Here is a 14473-nt window from a genome sequence, read left to right on the forward strand (position 1 = left end):
AGGAAGGCGGGTGGCTGCTGGCTGCAGTTACGGGAGGAAGTGGCCGGCCTGGGGCGTGGACAGCAGGACCCCAGCCCTGAACCGATTCCCTGGGTTAGGTCCCCAGGCAGGACCCATATCCCCGAGATCCCAGCCCTGACCCGGGCGGGACGGCCCGTCGAGCCTCCTGACCTCTTGGCGTTCCGATGACTCCATCTGGGTGTGACCGACAGTGTCTGACCTCTGTTCCCTCGGAACCAGAGGCCGAGCAAAAGGTCTGGTTCAGGCAGTGACGTTGTTTGGGGAGCAGTGACAGGACTCTAGAATTTTCTTTAGAAAACACACAACATCACAAGGGGGAAATGGGAATGAAATGGCAGGTCGGATGAAGCGGGTAAGGCGCAGTGTTGCTAACTGTTGAGTCTGGTGACAGAACGGGGAACGTAATATGTTATCTTGTCTATTTTCGTGACGCACGAACAGTCCCACAAGTGTAAAAATACCGTAAAACAAAATCACCCGCCTGGCCGCTGGGGCGCCTCGCATCGGAGCGGGTGGGCCTGGGCCCCCAGCCTGGCTGGCGCAGCAGAGGGACGCTGAGCGCAGGCCCTGGCTCAGCTGCGGGGCCGGGGGCCTGAGGGTGGGAAGCGCTTCCAGGGCGGGTGACTGCGTGTGAGAGGGCTTCCCCGTGCTGGGACTGACATGCGTGGGGGTCATCCTTCCTTTGTGCTCAGCCTTCCCGGTCCCCGGCTGCCCCTGGTCCCCACCCGCCTTCACTTCTGCCAGCAGCCCATCCCCTTGCCCAGCGGCGATCTGACAAAGCACCTGCCCTTGAGTTTCAGGAACCACGTCGAATGAGCCTAGAGAAGCAGTCGGGCCCTCTGGCAGCCAGGCCCTGAGGGGACTGCTGGGCGCTGGTGCCCAGGCCGGGAACTCTCCCCTGGAGGACGTTCTGGGCGCTGCTGGGCGCTGTCCTTCCCTAGGTCCTTCAGTGAATTAGCTCTTGGGGCCCCCCTTGTGGCAGCAGAGGAATCTGGGTTATATTAGAACAAAAGAAACAAAAAATCCGGGCCTCAGCCTTTCGGGCCCCCAGGCAGGAGCAGCTCCGAGTCCCTGAAGCCATCTGTCCTTGGGCTATGGCCACATACCTTCCCCCTGCCCCATCTTCCATCAGTGGCTGAGACCACGGCACAGCCCCTGCCTGGACCCTGCAGCACCACCAGTGCCCACCCCGGGCCTGCAGCGATGGCCATGGTCATGGAGCCAGGATGGTGGCCACCAGGGGCACTGTAGAGACAAGTGCCATTTCCAGGGCACCCGGGGCGGAGGTCAGCTGGGGTCAGCACTTACGCAAAAAGCACTGACCAGCGGCCATCACACCTGGTGCCTCTCTCTTCAGGCCTCAGTTTCCTCAACTGTCAAGCGAACTTTGAAGTTCTAGAGCCATCAGCTCTGGAACTGCGATTATCTGACCAAACTTGAACCTGTGACTCTTCCACCCAGACTGGCTTTCCTTCTGGCCCTTCCGTTTCTGACCCTTCTCATGGTCTCCTGTTCAGCAATCCCCAAATTCACCATCCCTGTGCCCCTCTCCTTACCACCGACCCACCCGCCCTTGTCACGGCCGATATCGGCACCATCTCTGAGCCTCTGCTCAGAGGAGCCCTGACCACCCCCCTCCCCCGCCACACACACAGGGGCTCCCTGAGCCCACTTCATCCGCTGTCATCTACCTCTGCGCCCGCCCTGGATCAGCGTGGCTCTCATGGCCCCCCCTGCCCTGCCCCTCAGTCGTCCCTCCTCCCTCCGCCCTGCTTGTCCGGGAAAATCCTGATAAAATCCCTGTGTCTGCAAGGACTTCCCTGCATGGTTTTTTCCACCGTTCACTGGATCTCTGCTCAGCTATCCTGTCCTCAAGACAGCCGTCAGATCAAAATGCCCTCTCCCCTCTCCTGACTGCGTCCTGCTTTAGTTTCTTCCTGGAACTTGCCCCCTGAAATGGCTGGCTCACTTGTTTGCTGGTTGTGGCCTGTTGTTCCCACTAGACGGTGACTTCATGAGGTCAGGGACTGTGCTCACCCTGTTGGTCACTGTCCCCACACTCACTCTCAGCATTTGGCCACGTGTGTGATGAATGAATGAATGAATGAATGAATGAATGAATGAATGACACCAGTCTCTCATCAGGTTGAAATCATGACTCCAGGCACCTGAGAGGTGTCCACATGGGCCTTCAAGGGCCGGTGTCTCTGGAAGTAGGGCTTATAGAGTTGCTGACATCTGATATCACTGGGGGTGCGGCAGGATGCTGGGCTCAACAGAGCTACCGCTGCACCATTTCTTGAAAGAAATGCATTCAAAATGCAACCATCCCAGGAAACAACAACATGCATAGAGTGTTCTCTTTGCTTTCTAGTGTTTTCCCTACTTAAAAATTAACTTTATAACTTCCTCTGATTATAAACACAACATATGTCCACAGTAAGGCATGTAGTCAATACGGGGAGGTATTTACAAGTCAGGGTTCTAACAGAGAAAACCAGCAGGGGATCACACACACGCCACACCACACACTCACACCTCTCCCATGGAATCGGTTGTGCCATTGCAGCCGCTGGCAGGCCTGAAACCCACTGGGCCGCCCGGCAGGAGGAAACCCCGGGGCAGGCGCAGATCAGCTCCCAGGCGGAACCTCTTCTTCCCCAGGGAAACCTCGGTTCTGCTCTCAGGCCTCGGACTGAGTCAGGCCGCAGGTTGTCCAAGATAATCTCCACTCACAGCCGCTGGCTGAAGGCGGCACCCCGTGGACCAGCCGGGCCGGCTGAACACCCCGTCACGCGCGCGGGCAGAGCCTCGGAGGGACTCTGCAAATCGGAGAGAAGCAGCGAGCGGCCAGCGGGAAGGGCCGGAGCTGTAGGAGATGGCTCGGGAGAGGAGCCCCACGCGGCCACAGACACGGGGACAGCCGCTCGCCCTCGCTCGGTGTGACATGAAAGACACCAAGGTCAGAGCGATGTTTGCCTCTAAGAGCAGGGAGGGCCCCGGGGGCCTTTTTGGGCGCCGGTGAGTCTCTCTCGCTCTGGATACTGTGCCATTTACCGCCACCGTACACGGACCGCGAGGGGCTCCCGGGCCTGGTTCTCCGACGCAAAACTGACCCTCGGTCTCGGGGTCAGGCATGTTTATGGGGCAGATGCTGGAGTCCTTGGCCGGGGCAAGGCGCCCGCTTCTCGGGGGTCCACCAGCGCGCCCGGCCTTCCTGGTGCAGACTCAGCCTGGGCCTCGCTCACATCTACTGTGAGGCAGAAAGAGATGTTTTGGCCAAAATTACCTGCGTGTCCCAGGCCACAGGCTTAGTTTGACTCTAAGTAGTGAGCAGATGAGAAAGTATGAGCCTTCCGGTGACAATGACACCAAGCTCACTGCTGAAGGGATAACAAAGGAGTTGAAGGCTCGAGTTGGAGGCGAGGCTGGAAGGCTTTGAAGGAGGAGCTCGTAACGTGCATTTTTTTCTCTAGTGGGCGGAACATCCTGGAACACTCTGGAAAAGGAAGCCCACGTGGCAGCTGCTTCCCTAAACTGACTGCATAATATGGACCCGCCTCCTCCTGCCTGGATCTGGCTCTGGGGGCTGCTAGGACCAGCCTGGCCCTCAGCCTGGCCCACGGTTCCCGTTGTGAGTCTGTGCCAATGGGACCTGGGTCATGGGCAATGACCGGAGCAGTGACACTGGACCCTGCGCTCAGAAGGGCCCCAAGCTCAGTGCTGAATGCTCTGCAGTCGCAGTATTGAAATTCTGAATAATGTCACCACCCCTGCATTTGTGGTTTGTCAGTGAAGCTGGTGGGACAGCGAATCGGCTGCTGGGGACCGGAGCTGAGCACCTCTGTTCCGTGATCCCTCCTCCTATCGCCTCCAACAGCAGAAGAGAGGAAAACATCATGTATTTCAGTACCTTGAACAGCACCTTTCCTGCTTTTCCAAGGAGGGGCCCATGCTTGCCCTGGTGGGAGCAGCAGAGGCCTGCACAGGAGCTGCCAGCAACCCTGCTCGGCGGGCCCACGGGCGCCCTAGACTCAAGCTGCCGAGGCTGCTTGGGGACAGTCCCCACGACACACTGTGTGAGCAATTGACAGCAGCTCCCCACAGCCAGCCTCTAAGCCACCCTGCCTGCAGCAACGCCCCAGCCCCATAGCCACAAGGCGCCCTCCTTTGCAGTTTCTCATGATCGATAAGCAGAGACCAGAGTGAGCATTTACCAGCTTCCACAGTCAGTTGGCAGACTGGTTTTATATCGGTGGAATCTAACAATTAAAATATCAGTTATTTTTCCTAGTAATTTAGTTTCATTGGATTTTACAGCTGCGAATGGAGGGTGGGCGGTTCTGGTGTTTGACTTTGAGGGTGCTTGTTTCCTGAGCTTCCCTGACGATGCTTCTTGCTTTGTGACTGGAGGGCTGTGGTCCTGCCCTTGGTTCTTTCACTGCCCCATCACCAGCCTGCATTTCCATCCTCCAGGCACTTTGTGTGGGTCTGAATAGGAAACCCTCAGCGGCATGCTAATCCCTGAGAGGCAGTGGCATGTCCGTGTGAACGCAGGTGTGGCTGCATGGTAAGCCTCTCAGCAGCGGAGGCATCTCAGCTACCTTCTGGATAAAGCGGGATGTTTTTATATTCAAATCATAGACTTTTCCCCTTAAAAGTCATGGTGAAACCTTCCAGTCACGGATCGGGCAGGTGTTTAACTCACTTTTTTTTTTTATTGTTCAAAATATTACAGATGTCTCCCTTTTTCTCCCCATTGCCCCCTCCACCCCTCCCCACGCCCAGTCCCTCTCCACACCATTGTCCGTGTCCTTGGGTTGTGCATATGTGCGTATTTCTTTGGCTACTCTCTCCCCCTCCATCCACCCGCCCTCCTCTGTTCCTCTGACATTTGTCAGTCTCATCTGTGCTTCCATGTCACTGAATCTATTCTGTTCATCGGTTTATTAAGTTCTTTAGATTCCACATATAGATGAGATCATGTGATGTTTGTCTTTCTCTGCCTGGCCTATTTCACTCAGCACAATACTCTCCAGGTCCCTCCATACTGTCCCAAAGGGTACGAGATCCTTCCTCTTTACAGCTGCGTAGTATCCATGGTGTGAATGTCCCACAGCTTTTTTATCTACTCACCTACCGATGGGCACCTGGGCTGCTTCCAGATCTGAAACTGCTCACCTGCTTTAAGTCAGCTGTGGGTCTGCCTCAGTTTCCCAAAGGGCCACCCCTCCACTTCTAAAGCGCCCCTCCGCCGGTTGTGGGACTGTCTGCAATACTTCAGCCCTGAGCTGGGACAATAGCCGCAGGCTCAAGCTGCCTTCTGCTGGTCCCCAGAGGGTGGCTATTCTTGGGAAGGCGCAGGAATGAAGTGGGTCACTTAACACCTGACCTGGCCTTTGATGAGGGTGGAGAACTGGAGAACCGAAAAGAATTCTCTGTGCATCTCTGAATGGCCCGTTGACACGTCTCTCCCTCCCTTTGTTTATTCCATTTGATTCGAAAGTGAGCACTGAGGACAGAGGCTTTGTGGTGAGCAGGGGCTGCAGCTGGCGGGGGCACAGGCCAGCACAGCCACTGGGACCCCTGGGGGTGGACAGGGAGGAGCAGCTGAAAGCCTGCGATGGGGACCCGGGAAAAGCAGCCACTGGGCACGTGGGCTGGAGGTGGAAGACGGAACCCAGGATGGGCAAGAGAAACAAACCTGCGAGCTGAGTGGATCGTGTGTAAGAAACTGTATATAACCCACGTGGTGGTCCTGGAACTTTTATTTTTAGTAGTAGGAAACTTTTTAAATGTGCCAGGAACTTATAAAAAAAAGCCAGCTTGCTTGTGAGGACGACTGCCCTTCAGTGGACCTCATCCTGTCTGCCCTTCTCTGGCTTCGGGGGGACGACAGCGGTGACCCCGAGGGTGACTTGGCCGTGCTCTGACCACTGCCCTTCCCGCTGCGAAGGGGCAGCAGCATCGTCTCAGTGCCCAGGGCCTGCTATCCCAGGGCGTCCATCGGAGAAAAATGTGGGCGGTGCGGACGCCTGTGCCTAAGCCAGTCTGAGAGCCTGCAGTTCCTGTGCAGCCCCCAGGGCAGCCTGCTCCCTCCTGTGACGTTTCAGCCAAGGATGGATCTTGGGATGGGCCTTAAATTGCATGATTTATAAAACATCCTAAACTGGGGGGGCTTGGCCTGCTCCCCAGCAGGGTGGCTCTTCTCTGCTGGAACAGAAAACCAAGAACATGCAGTTCTACTGTAAAGTTTTCTTTTTCTAGAATAATGGAAACGAGAGTGGGGACAATCAACGTGCTGAGTTTTTAAAAAACATTTTATTTCCAAGGGCAGATAAGGATTTTGCTAGGCAACAGCCGAGAGCTCAGCGGCCAGGGAACAATCAGTCTGTCTTAATAAATAACCAGTGTGCTGCGAGGCTCCTACATACAGCACACCCGCTAAATAAATAACCCCGGGGCTGGGCAGCCAGGGCGGTCCCTGGTGCCTGTGTGTCGTGGGGTGAGACACAGTCTGCACTGGGGACCCCTTCCAGGCTCTGCTCTGTCTTCCTGGGACCCCATAGGGGTCCAGCAGCATCAGGGCCCTTGGTGCTGGGGTGACAGGAATCTCAGGGTGCTCTGGGGCCGGCATTCCCGCTGCCCCCGACCCACTTGGGCTTGGACAGTGTTACCACTGCTCACTTCTCACAGTGGTTTTCGGGTGGGTACAGAAGAGGAGGTGCCGGGAGTCTAGCTCTGCCAGTCTCTGATCCAGTTGTCAGGTTCTTGTCCTGTGCGGGTGGGCTGCTCGCTGGCTGCCTCCTCCCTTGCGCGGCTGTACCCGACTGTCTTCCACACGCAGGTCCCGGTGTCATCGGAGCCCCTCCTGTGCGGCACTCACCCCATTCTAGCTTCTAGGCCGAGATACCTGAGAGAGGAGGGCACCTGTGTGCCCCGCGGCATCCTGCCAGGTGCCGCGTGGAGCCACAGCCACGGCACTTCCTCGCTGCTGTCCCACGTGCCACGGCTCGTCTAAACAGTACCAGGACTTCTCAAGGTGGCTTTAGTGTCTTCTCCAGGTGCATGTGCAAAAGGCAAAGTAAGTCACTCTTTTCAACACGGGGCCTTTATTTCAGCTTTTCCTTGAAAGACAGTTTGTGAAGGACAGGCCCCGCCTCCCTCTGCAGGGCCGAGTGGTCAGTGCTCCTTAAACCTGAGAGAAAATAAAATATTGCGGGTGACACGGGCGCAGCGGCCTGAGGACAGATGCTGAACTCCTCCCCTTGCACCAGCCCCCGGGGCGCCAGTGTCCCTCCCCTCTGCGGGGTCTCGGGGGACAGAGGGGCAAGCGGAGAGAGGAAGGGGGGCAGGAGGCCTGGCTGAGCTCTGCAGCTGCCACCTGTGTGGCAGAGCCAAGCTCAAAGAACAAAGGAGGCTGTTTCCCTCGGTCTTCCACCCAGACCCTGGGGCGCCATGGCCAGGTCCCCATCCACACCGGCGTTTATCAGAAAGGGAGAGAGGCACGAGCTGTGAGGAAAGGGAAGCCGGGGCGCTGTCTGTCTTCCTTTAGGACCAGCGGGCGCTGGGGGCAGATAAGCCAGAGAGACATTTTGGAGCCGAGTTAACTTCGGGGAGGCCAGGAGCACTTACGGAACTTGATCCTCTGTCGCTGCCCCCGGGCAGCCCAGCTCCTTGTGTATGAGGCGGATCAGGAACTGCACCCAAGACAAAGACAAGGCTGCCGAGTTACTGCTGGGGAGACCCCAAGGGCTGGGGGGACCCCGAGGGCTGGGGGGACCCTAGTTTGGGGAGACCCCTAGTGCTGGGGAGACGCCGAGTGCCTCAGGCGTAGACCCCAAGTGAGTGCTGGGAGACCCCGTGTGCTGGGGAGACCCCAAGTGCCACAAGTGGAGACCCTGAGTGAGTGCTGGGAGACCCCGCGTGCTGGGGGGACCCTGCGTGCCACAGCATGCCCACTGTCACTGTGAAGACCAAGTCCTGTCCCCACTGGAGCCCACCGCCTGGCTCTCTGAGCCCACGCCAGGGGGTCTGCCCGTGGACACTGCCTCAGAACTTTAAGGACTTAAAGGCCCAAAGTGGAGCAGAGGGAGCTCCATCCACGGGCCGTGTAGGCTGAGCGCAGGGCTGTTGCTTAGGAATCACTATGCAGGACATGCTGCCAGGACAGACTTCAGCCTGACCTCTGGGTGCACGTCATGTTTAAAATGAAATGAGTCCAGTCATAGAATGCCCAAGTTGGTGACACAGGGAGGACGGGAGAGCTGGGCAGGTGACTGAGAGCCAGGTGAGCCGTCACCAGCCACGGGCACTGGAGGCTGCAAAGGCCGTCCCGGGAACAGCCTTGGCCCGGACCCAGAGCTCGCTGCCCGCCCGCAGCCTGCAGGTGCTGCTGAGCACTCTCCCTTCATGGCCCTTCTCACACTGAAAGGGCTCAGAGCCAGTTCATGCAGACTACAGACTAAGCACCACCCCAAATCTAACTGGTTCTTTCTGTGTTTCTCTAGTTGTTCCCCAAGTGTGACACCAGCCCCCAGAAGAGCTCACCCTCCATGATGGGCAGTGCCCTGGGGCAGTGCCCAGGGGGTCACCTGGCTCTGGGGGACCACTGTGCCACCAGGGAAGGCAGCGTGGGTGCTGGAGGAGGGTTTTGAGGGATGGTGTGAAACCCACGCAGTCACATGGGACCGAACCTCGGTCAGAACCTCGAGGGTGCGACGTTTGTTTCCTTAGAGGCCTCAGGTTCGCGTGGGGGCTTAGAAGCACCTCGTATGTACAGTGAGTTCAGACTAGAGAGGAGGCACTTTCCCGACAGGTGAGACACAGCCACCTTGCTGGACCAGGGCCGTGTTCACACAATCATGGTGGTAAAGGGAGTGGGCGGGCACGTGGCTGGCGCCGAGGACAGTGCCGGCAGCAATAACATTTGTGTTAGACAGTTGATCACAGAGAATCTGAGCCTCGACCTCCCACTGCCAGCACGGCCTGCTGTGTCTGAGCTGGCCTCTTGTCAACATCAGGTCTACCAAGTCCCAAATGTGAAAGCATTAGTGGGAAGAAGCTTATGATTATAGAAAGAGGATCACTAAGCGAAAGGAGAAAGGGAAGAAAACACCTGTTACGTGTGGGTGTGGGACACGCTGTAAACAGCAGGGACAATCTGAAGGACAAAGCTCAACTCCTGAAACATGATGGCAGGAAGTTCCCATCTGTGCGCCGAGTTCCCGACAGGGAAGGCACCCTCAGCTCTGGGTGCTGGCAGGCACTGGAGAGGGTCAGCCCAGGGACGTGAGAGCCCGGCCACTCTGTCTGACCACACGAATGGGCAGTTCCCCAGGCCTGCCGGGTGACAGTCCCCAGGCCTGCACGTTGCCTCTGCAGCCTGCCTGCAGCACCAGCAGCACACTGACCGCTTCTGCTTCTGTGTCTGATCTTTGTTTGACCAGGAAGAGGAAGGGTCTTGGACAGAGAAGTGGGGCCATGTCACAGGCCCAGAGTCCCAGAGAGCTGCAGGAGCCTTCCCGGGAGAAGGCATCACCAGTGTTTGCTGATACCATGGAGACTCGTGTGAAGGCTGCTGGGACGAGGGGTCAAGCGACTTACCAGTAAGGCACAGGCGTCTGCGAACATCAGCATGTAGAACACGTTGTTCCACCCCGATGGGGAGATGAGCCCGGCCAGCAAAGGGCCCAGGGCCGCTCCTGAAACAAGGCAAGTGGGCACACGTTGGTGCGAGAGGAAAAGTCTAGAACGTGACTGTCTGAAGCACCCAAGCCCAACAGATGCACAGAGTGGTGCTTAAACCCTCACTGATAATTAAGCAAAAGCACATGAAAACAACAGTGTCTCATTCTCGCCTGTCAGGTTGGTGAGGGGTAAAAAGCTTAATTATATTCGGCACTGCCGAGGGAATGACTGGCATAGTCTTTTTCTGGAAGCCAATCTAAAATATGTATTGACATTAAATGCTGATTCTTTTGATCCAATCATCCCATTTAAAAACTTTATCATAAAGAAATCGAATCTAATGGTATAAAAATGTCATTCGGAGAAGTATGTATAAGGTGTGTAGATAAAAATACTGTATCAGTGTTATTTCCTGATTCTGGTCATTGTACTGTGGTTATGTGAGGGAGCTCCTGGTTTTCGGGGAATACATACTGACTACATAGTTCCTGGTGAAGCGGCAGCATATCTGCAATTTACTCTAACGTGGTTCCGAAAAAATATGCATATGTATCCACGTGTGTGTGTGTTACAAATGTGTGTGTGAGACAGAGTGGGGGCGATGACAGGCAAACACAGTGTGAATTGTTTATACTTGTTTGCAACTTTTCTTAAGTCTGAAATTATGAACAAAATGTCACATGACTTGACCTAATACACACGGCAGCCAGGAAATAGGAGGAGGCACTGAAAGGGCAGATAAGCCCTAGCGAACATGAACATTATGAGAGCCAAAGCAGAAGTTCAGTCCAGAGCTTGGAAAGTCAAGAACATCTCTGAGGAAAACAAGCAAAGGTACAGACAGGAAGGGGAAAAAGAAACAAAAGAAAATTGAAGGATTAACCCAGCAAGTTCAACATCTGAATAATGTTTCCAGAAGAAAAAAAAGAAACTAAACAGAAAATAGCAGGAAAAAACTTATCAGACAACAAATGGAGGCCACTGTCCCAGAGACCAGGGCGTGTGAACGAACTGAGTGAGCCCCCAGGTGCCCGGGCACAGGGTGAAGAGAGCCCAGAGGTTTCCCAGGGGAAAACGAGAGGTCAGAGGTGAGGGCCTGGGCTGAGGACCACAGTGGACTTCTCCGTGTGACGAGAGAAGCTAGGAAACAAAGGATTGTCAACCTCGAACTCTATGGACAGACTGTCCCCCAAGCGACAGCAGGATTCAGACCCCATAGGCTTCCCAGCGTGCCTTTCCCCTCTGCTTCTGTCTAGTCGCGCAGCACTTCTGGGGAGAAATAATGATGGGGACAAAGTGGTGGGCAAGCATGTGCCGTTTCCATGGCGACAGTTTCCTCGGGGCCTGTGCACTGGAGCTGGCAGAGCCTGGAAGCCCGGGTGCCTGCCAGACCTCCGAGTGTGGGTGTGACAGTCCACCCATCAGCAAGGACTGCGGGTCAGTGAAGGGGTCAGACATGGTCCAGGTGGCCTCCACCACTCTCGTGGGGTAAGGGCGTTCAGAGAGGCCCCTTTATAGATGCAGAGACACACCCCCTTGCCAGGAACCTCTGCTTCCCTCATCTCGAGAATATCAAGAATAATGTGTTTTTCACTGAATTCAACCCCATCTTTTGCTTTCTAACAGCAAACAGTGCTGCTGGCAGAGCCCTGATGAGCTGGAACACGGAGTTCACAGCGGGGCTGGACTGACTCACACAAAGGCCTCCGGGACGGGAGGCAGAGGGCAGGTTGTCACAGTCCCAGTTCAGTAGAAGGGGCTCAGCCCAGGAGTCCTGACTTCCGACCACGCGTGTCTTCCAGCTGTGGGGAGTTTCTCGTGGGCCATGTGAGCCGGGGAGAATGGCTGGCCTGCTCAATGCAGGGGAGTCGTGCTGCCTGGGAGACGCCGCAGGGCAGAGCACCCACCTGCCTCCTCCCCAAGAAATGCCCCCAAAGGGAATGGTCTCATTTTAAAATAAACACCAGAGAGGTGGGCACTAACACTATCCAGCAAATTCAAAGCCACCAGAGTCCAGCAAAATGAAGGAACCAAAGTTGAGGCCTAAATGGGGTTGCTATGACTCTGGGGAGCAGAAGCTTGAGCCCCAACTTCTGAATGACGGCAGTCAGGGCCGCACAGGTGACTCCAGACCTCGGGCAGGGAGCAGACACAGTGTATGTGTGAGCTCAAGAAAGGTCAAGGACACGGCCATTGCTGCCAGCCTGACTGGCTGATAGGAACAGGCTGGCGGCCACCAGTGCCCACCTGCCCCTCTTTGAGGGTGAGTTTCATATGTCACCAGCTTTCTGTCCTTCAGGATATTGCTACTGAATTCTCTCCAAGAACCTCTGCGAGGCTGCGAACACTCAGAGTCCAGCGTGTTGTGGGACCCACTAGTTTTCCTGTCATTTACATTTAAATAAGACCCTGTCCTGGAGATGACAGTGATACAGTCACAGTGGGCCACGGGCTGGGCCCAGTTTGCCAACAGATGGCTTTAATGAAAACCCAGTTCTTTGGCACGGACGAAAATGAATTCCAACCAGCTACAGTGCCCACTGCTTCCAGAACCTTCGACCAAAGCGGACAGACAGTGCCCCAGGCTCTCGTCCCCTGGGTTGCTTCCCATCAGCCCGTATATTAAGGCCAGTTGATCCCAACATCATCAGAGCAATTGGAATCGTGGCGTCCGTTAATTAGGACATGACAATGCAGTTCCCCTGTGACCACAATTAACTTTCAAAGCTAAAAATATCCACGTACCTACAGACCCGGTTCCATCGATGATGGCAGTCACGGTGGCGAGGGCGTGAGAGTTGCCTTTCAGACTTTTATGAGTCCCCTGAAGAGTGGAAAATCAGGTGTGAGGCCTGTCCCAGCAGCATCAGAGGGAGAAATGAAACTAGTCGTCCCCACAGCAATTTACGTAGTGACTGTGCAGAGCAATTCAGAACGTGGGGGTTTTCCACTGGAACTTACCTTGGAAAGGTGGGCAAAGTGTCAGGGTGGCTGCACTTACAGAGCCCACTGCTGTCATGAATGGAAGAGGTGACCACCATGGCCCATGCCTGCCACCCCCACCGCCCCAACTCGGCGCTGAGATGTGGCCACTCACCAGGTCCGCGGAGACGGCGGTGGTGATCAGCGCATACGGCCCGCTGACCAGGGCCCCACACAGGAGCAGCATGGCTGTGGAAACCAGAAACCAGAGGGGCAGTTAGTGAGCAGAACAGGGCCCCCACGAGCCCCCACGGTCTCAGCAACCCCCAGGTGGACACCCTGCTTTTACAAATGGGTCCTGGCCCCAGTGGGATGCTGGGAAGGCGGCCCACACATCCACATCCGCTGGGGGGGGGTGGTGGTGGTGGTGTAATTGTCATAAACGCCTTCCTTTAGCCTTGCCAGAGACTTGCTGGGTAAGTCCAGCCACACTTTCCTGGAACTCTGTTCCTCCAGCTCAGTGGACAGCCACTGCTGACACACTAAGGGAGGCGAGAACCTGGTGCACCGAGTACACATGTGACCCGGGCAGCAAATGCCCCTGTCGTCTGTTGGCTACCACCAGCTACAGCCTTATCTGCAGTGGAAAGGACTTCTCTCTGCACCCACAGTGCCAATGGGGCCCCCACGGGAAACCGGCAGAGGTCCTGAGCAGGACCACAGTGCCTATCGCTGAAACGTGGTTACCTTCTTAAACCATCCTCTAGTTCACATTCCTCTGTGCAAAAGCATTTGGACCAGGGGTAGCAGGAACTCTGTGACACCCCCATCAGCAACCTGCCTCCAGGTAACTTTCAGTGGGATCACACAGCCCTCATCCCCTCAACCCTACCGCTGGCTTGTTAGGACAAAAACATTATTTCTAGGTGGCAGAGCTACGAGTTGATAGTGCAGCCTGAGGAAGTTAAAAATAGCCCTCCAGTGTTACCCAACTGCCCCTGGAAGGGCGGCCAACAGGAGCCAGCTGGGAGGGTGGGCTGGGAACCTGGCCTGCCCTGCTCCTGCCCGCGCTCACCCGCCAGAGGTGCAGACTGCTGCCTCCCAGGTGACGTCTGGCTTCTGCGAGGGGCTCCTTGCCACTGGGCACCCAAGGCCTATCACTACCCAGGCCAGGTGGCCTGCACCCTCCCCACCTGCTCTCAGACCTTCAGATGGTCAGGCCTTGTGGGAGCAGGAGTCCCCGTGGGCCTCTCCCAATGGCCCCACCCAAAGAGGGGCCTGGGGACTCCTCTAGCCTCACCATATGCCACAGTTACACCAGCTAAATGCTCCTTGGTTAATTTTTCATTTCATTTCACCAAGCTGTGTGGTAAAAAATTGTGTATGAAAGAAAAGAGAGGCCTGTGGACTCACCTATGGTGGCTTCCAGACCCATCCTGCTGATGGTGGAAAATATATAGAGCTGTGATGGGAAAAACAAGGCAACAGCAACATAGTCGTGAAAGATTGCCCAGGAGTCTGTGTCTGAGAAGCCAGGCAGGCGATTCTCAAGCAGCCAACCAGAGAGGGGACAGCCCTAAATAGAACGCAGGCCATGCTCCCTAGTTGGGCGGGCTGAAGACAGGCGTCCACAGAAGCCACTGGCCTTGTCCCAGACATGCGGGTACTTACTGTGCTCACTGAGCTGGGGGACCCTGCGGTGCTTCCCTCTGAGCTACTGGGGCTGGGGCAGATCTCCCTGAGTCTAACTGCTGCCCCCAGCAGCTGTGCCTGGGGAAGCAGGAGTCCCAAGGCAAGGGGGCCACGTGTAGTCAGTTCTTTGGTAAGGGCCTTTGAGTGT

At 56.1% G+C, this 14473-nt stretch overlaps 1 protein-coding gene across 3 annotated transcripts in view; it reads right to left on the bottom strand.

The window, feature by feature from the left end:
* Positions 1 to 6316: 6316 nt before the first annotated feature.
* The window catches only part of SLC37A1 (solute carrier family 37 member 1), a 39875-nt gene continuing 31718 nt past the window's right edge, over positions 6317 to 14473 (bottom strand). For all 3 annotated transcript variants that reach the window (XM_081138167.1, XM_081138168.1, XM_081138169.1), the window contains exons 15-20: positions 14047 to 14095; positions 12809 to 12882; positions 12457 to 12535; positions 9628 to 9725; positions 7657 to 7721; positions 6317 to 7219 (exon numbers count right to left, since the gene is read on the bottom strand). In XM_081138167.1, the coding sequence (XP_080994293.1) occupies positions 7204 to 7219; positions 7657 to 7721; positions 9628 to 9725; positions 12457 to 12535; positions 12809 to 12882; positions 14047 to 14095 (381 nt within the window). In that variant the 3' untranslated portion in view covers positions 6317 to 7203. The remainder of the gene's footprint in view (positions 7220 to 7656; positions 7722 to 9627; positions 9726 to 12456; positions 12536 to 12808; positions 12883 to 14046; positions 14096 to 14473) is intronic.

The sequence above is a fragment of the Miniopterus schreibersii genome (genome assembly GCF_964146895.1).
Source record: "Miniopterus schreibersii genome assembly, chromosome: 5".
Lineage (NCBI taxonomy): Eukaryota > Metazoa > Chordata > Mammalia > Chiroptera > Miniopteridae > Miniopterus > Miniopterus schreibersii.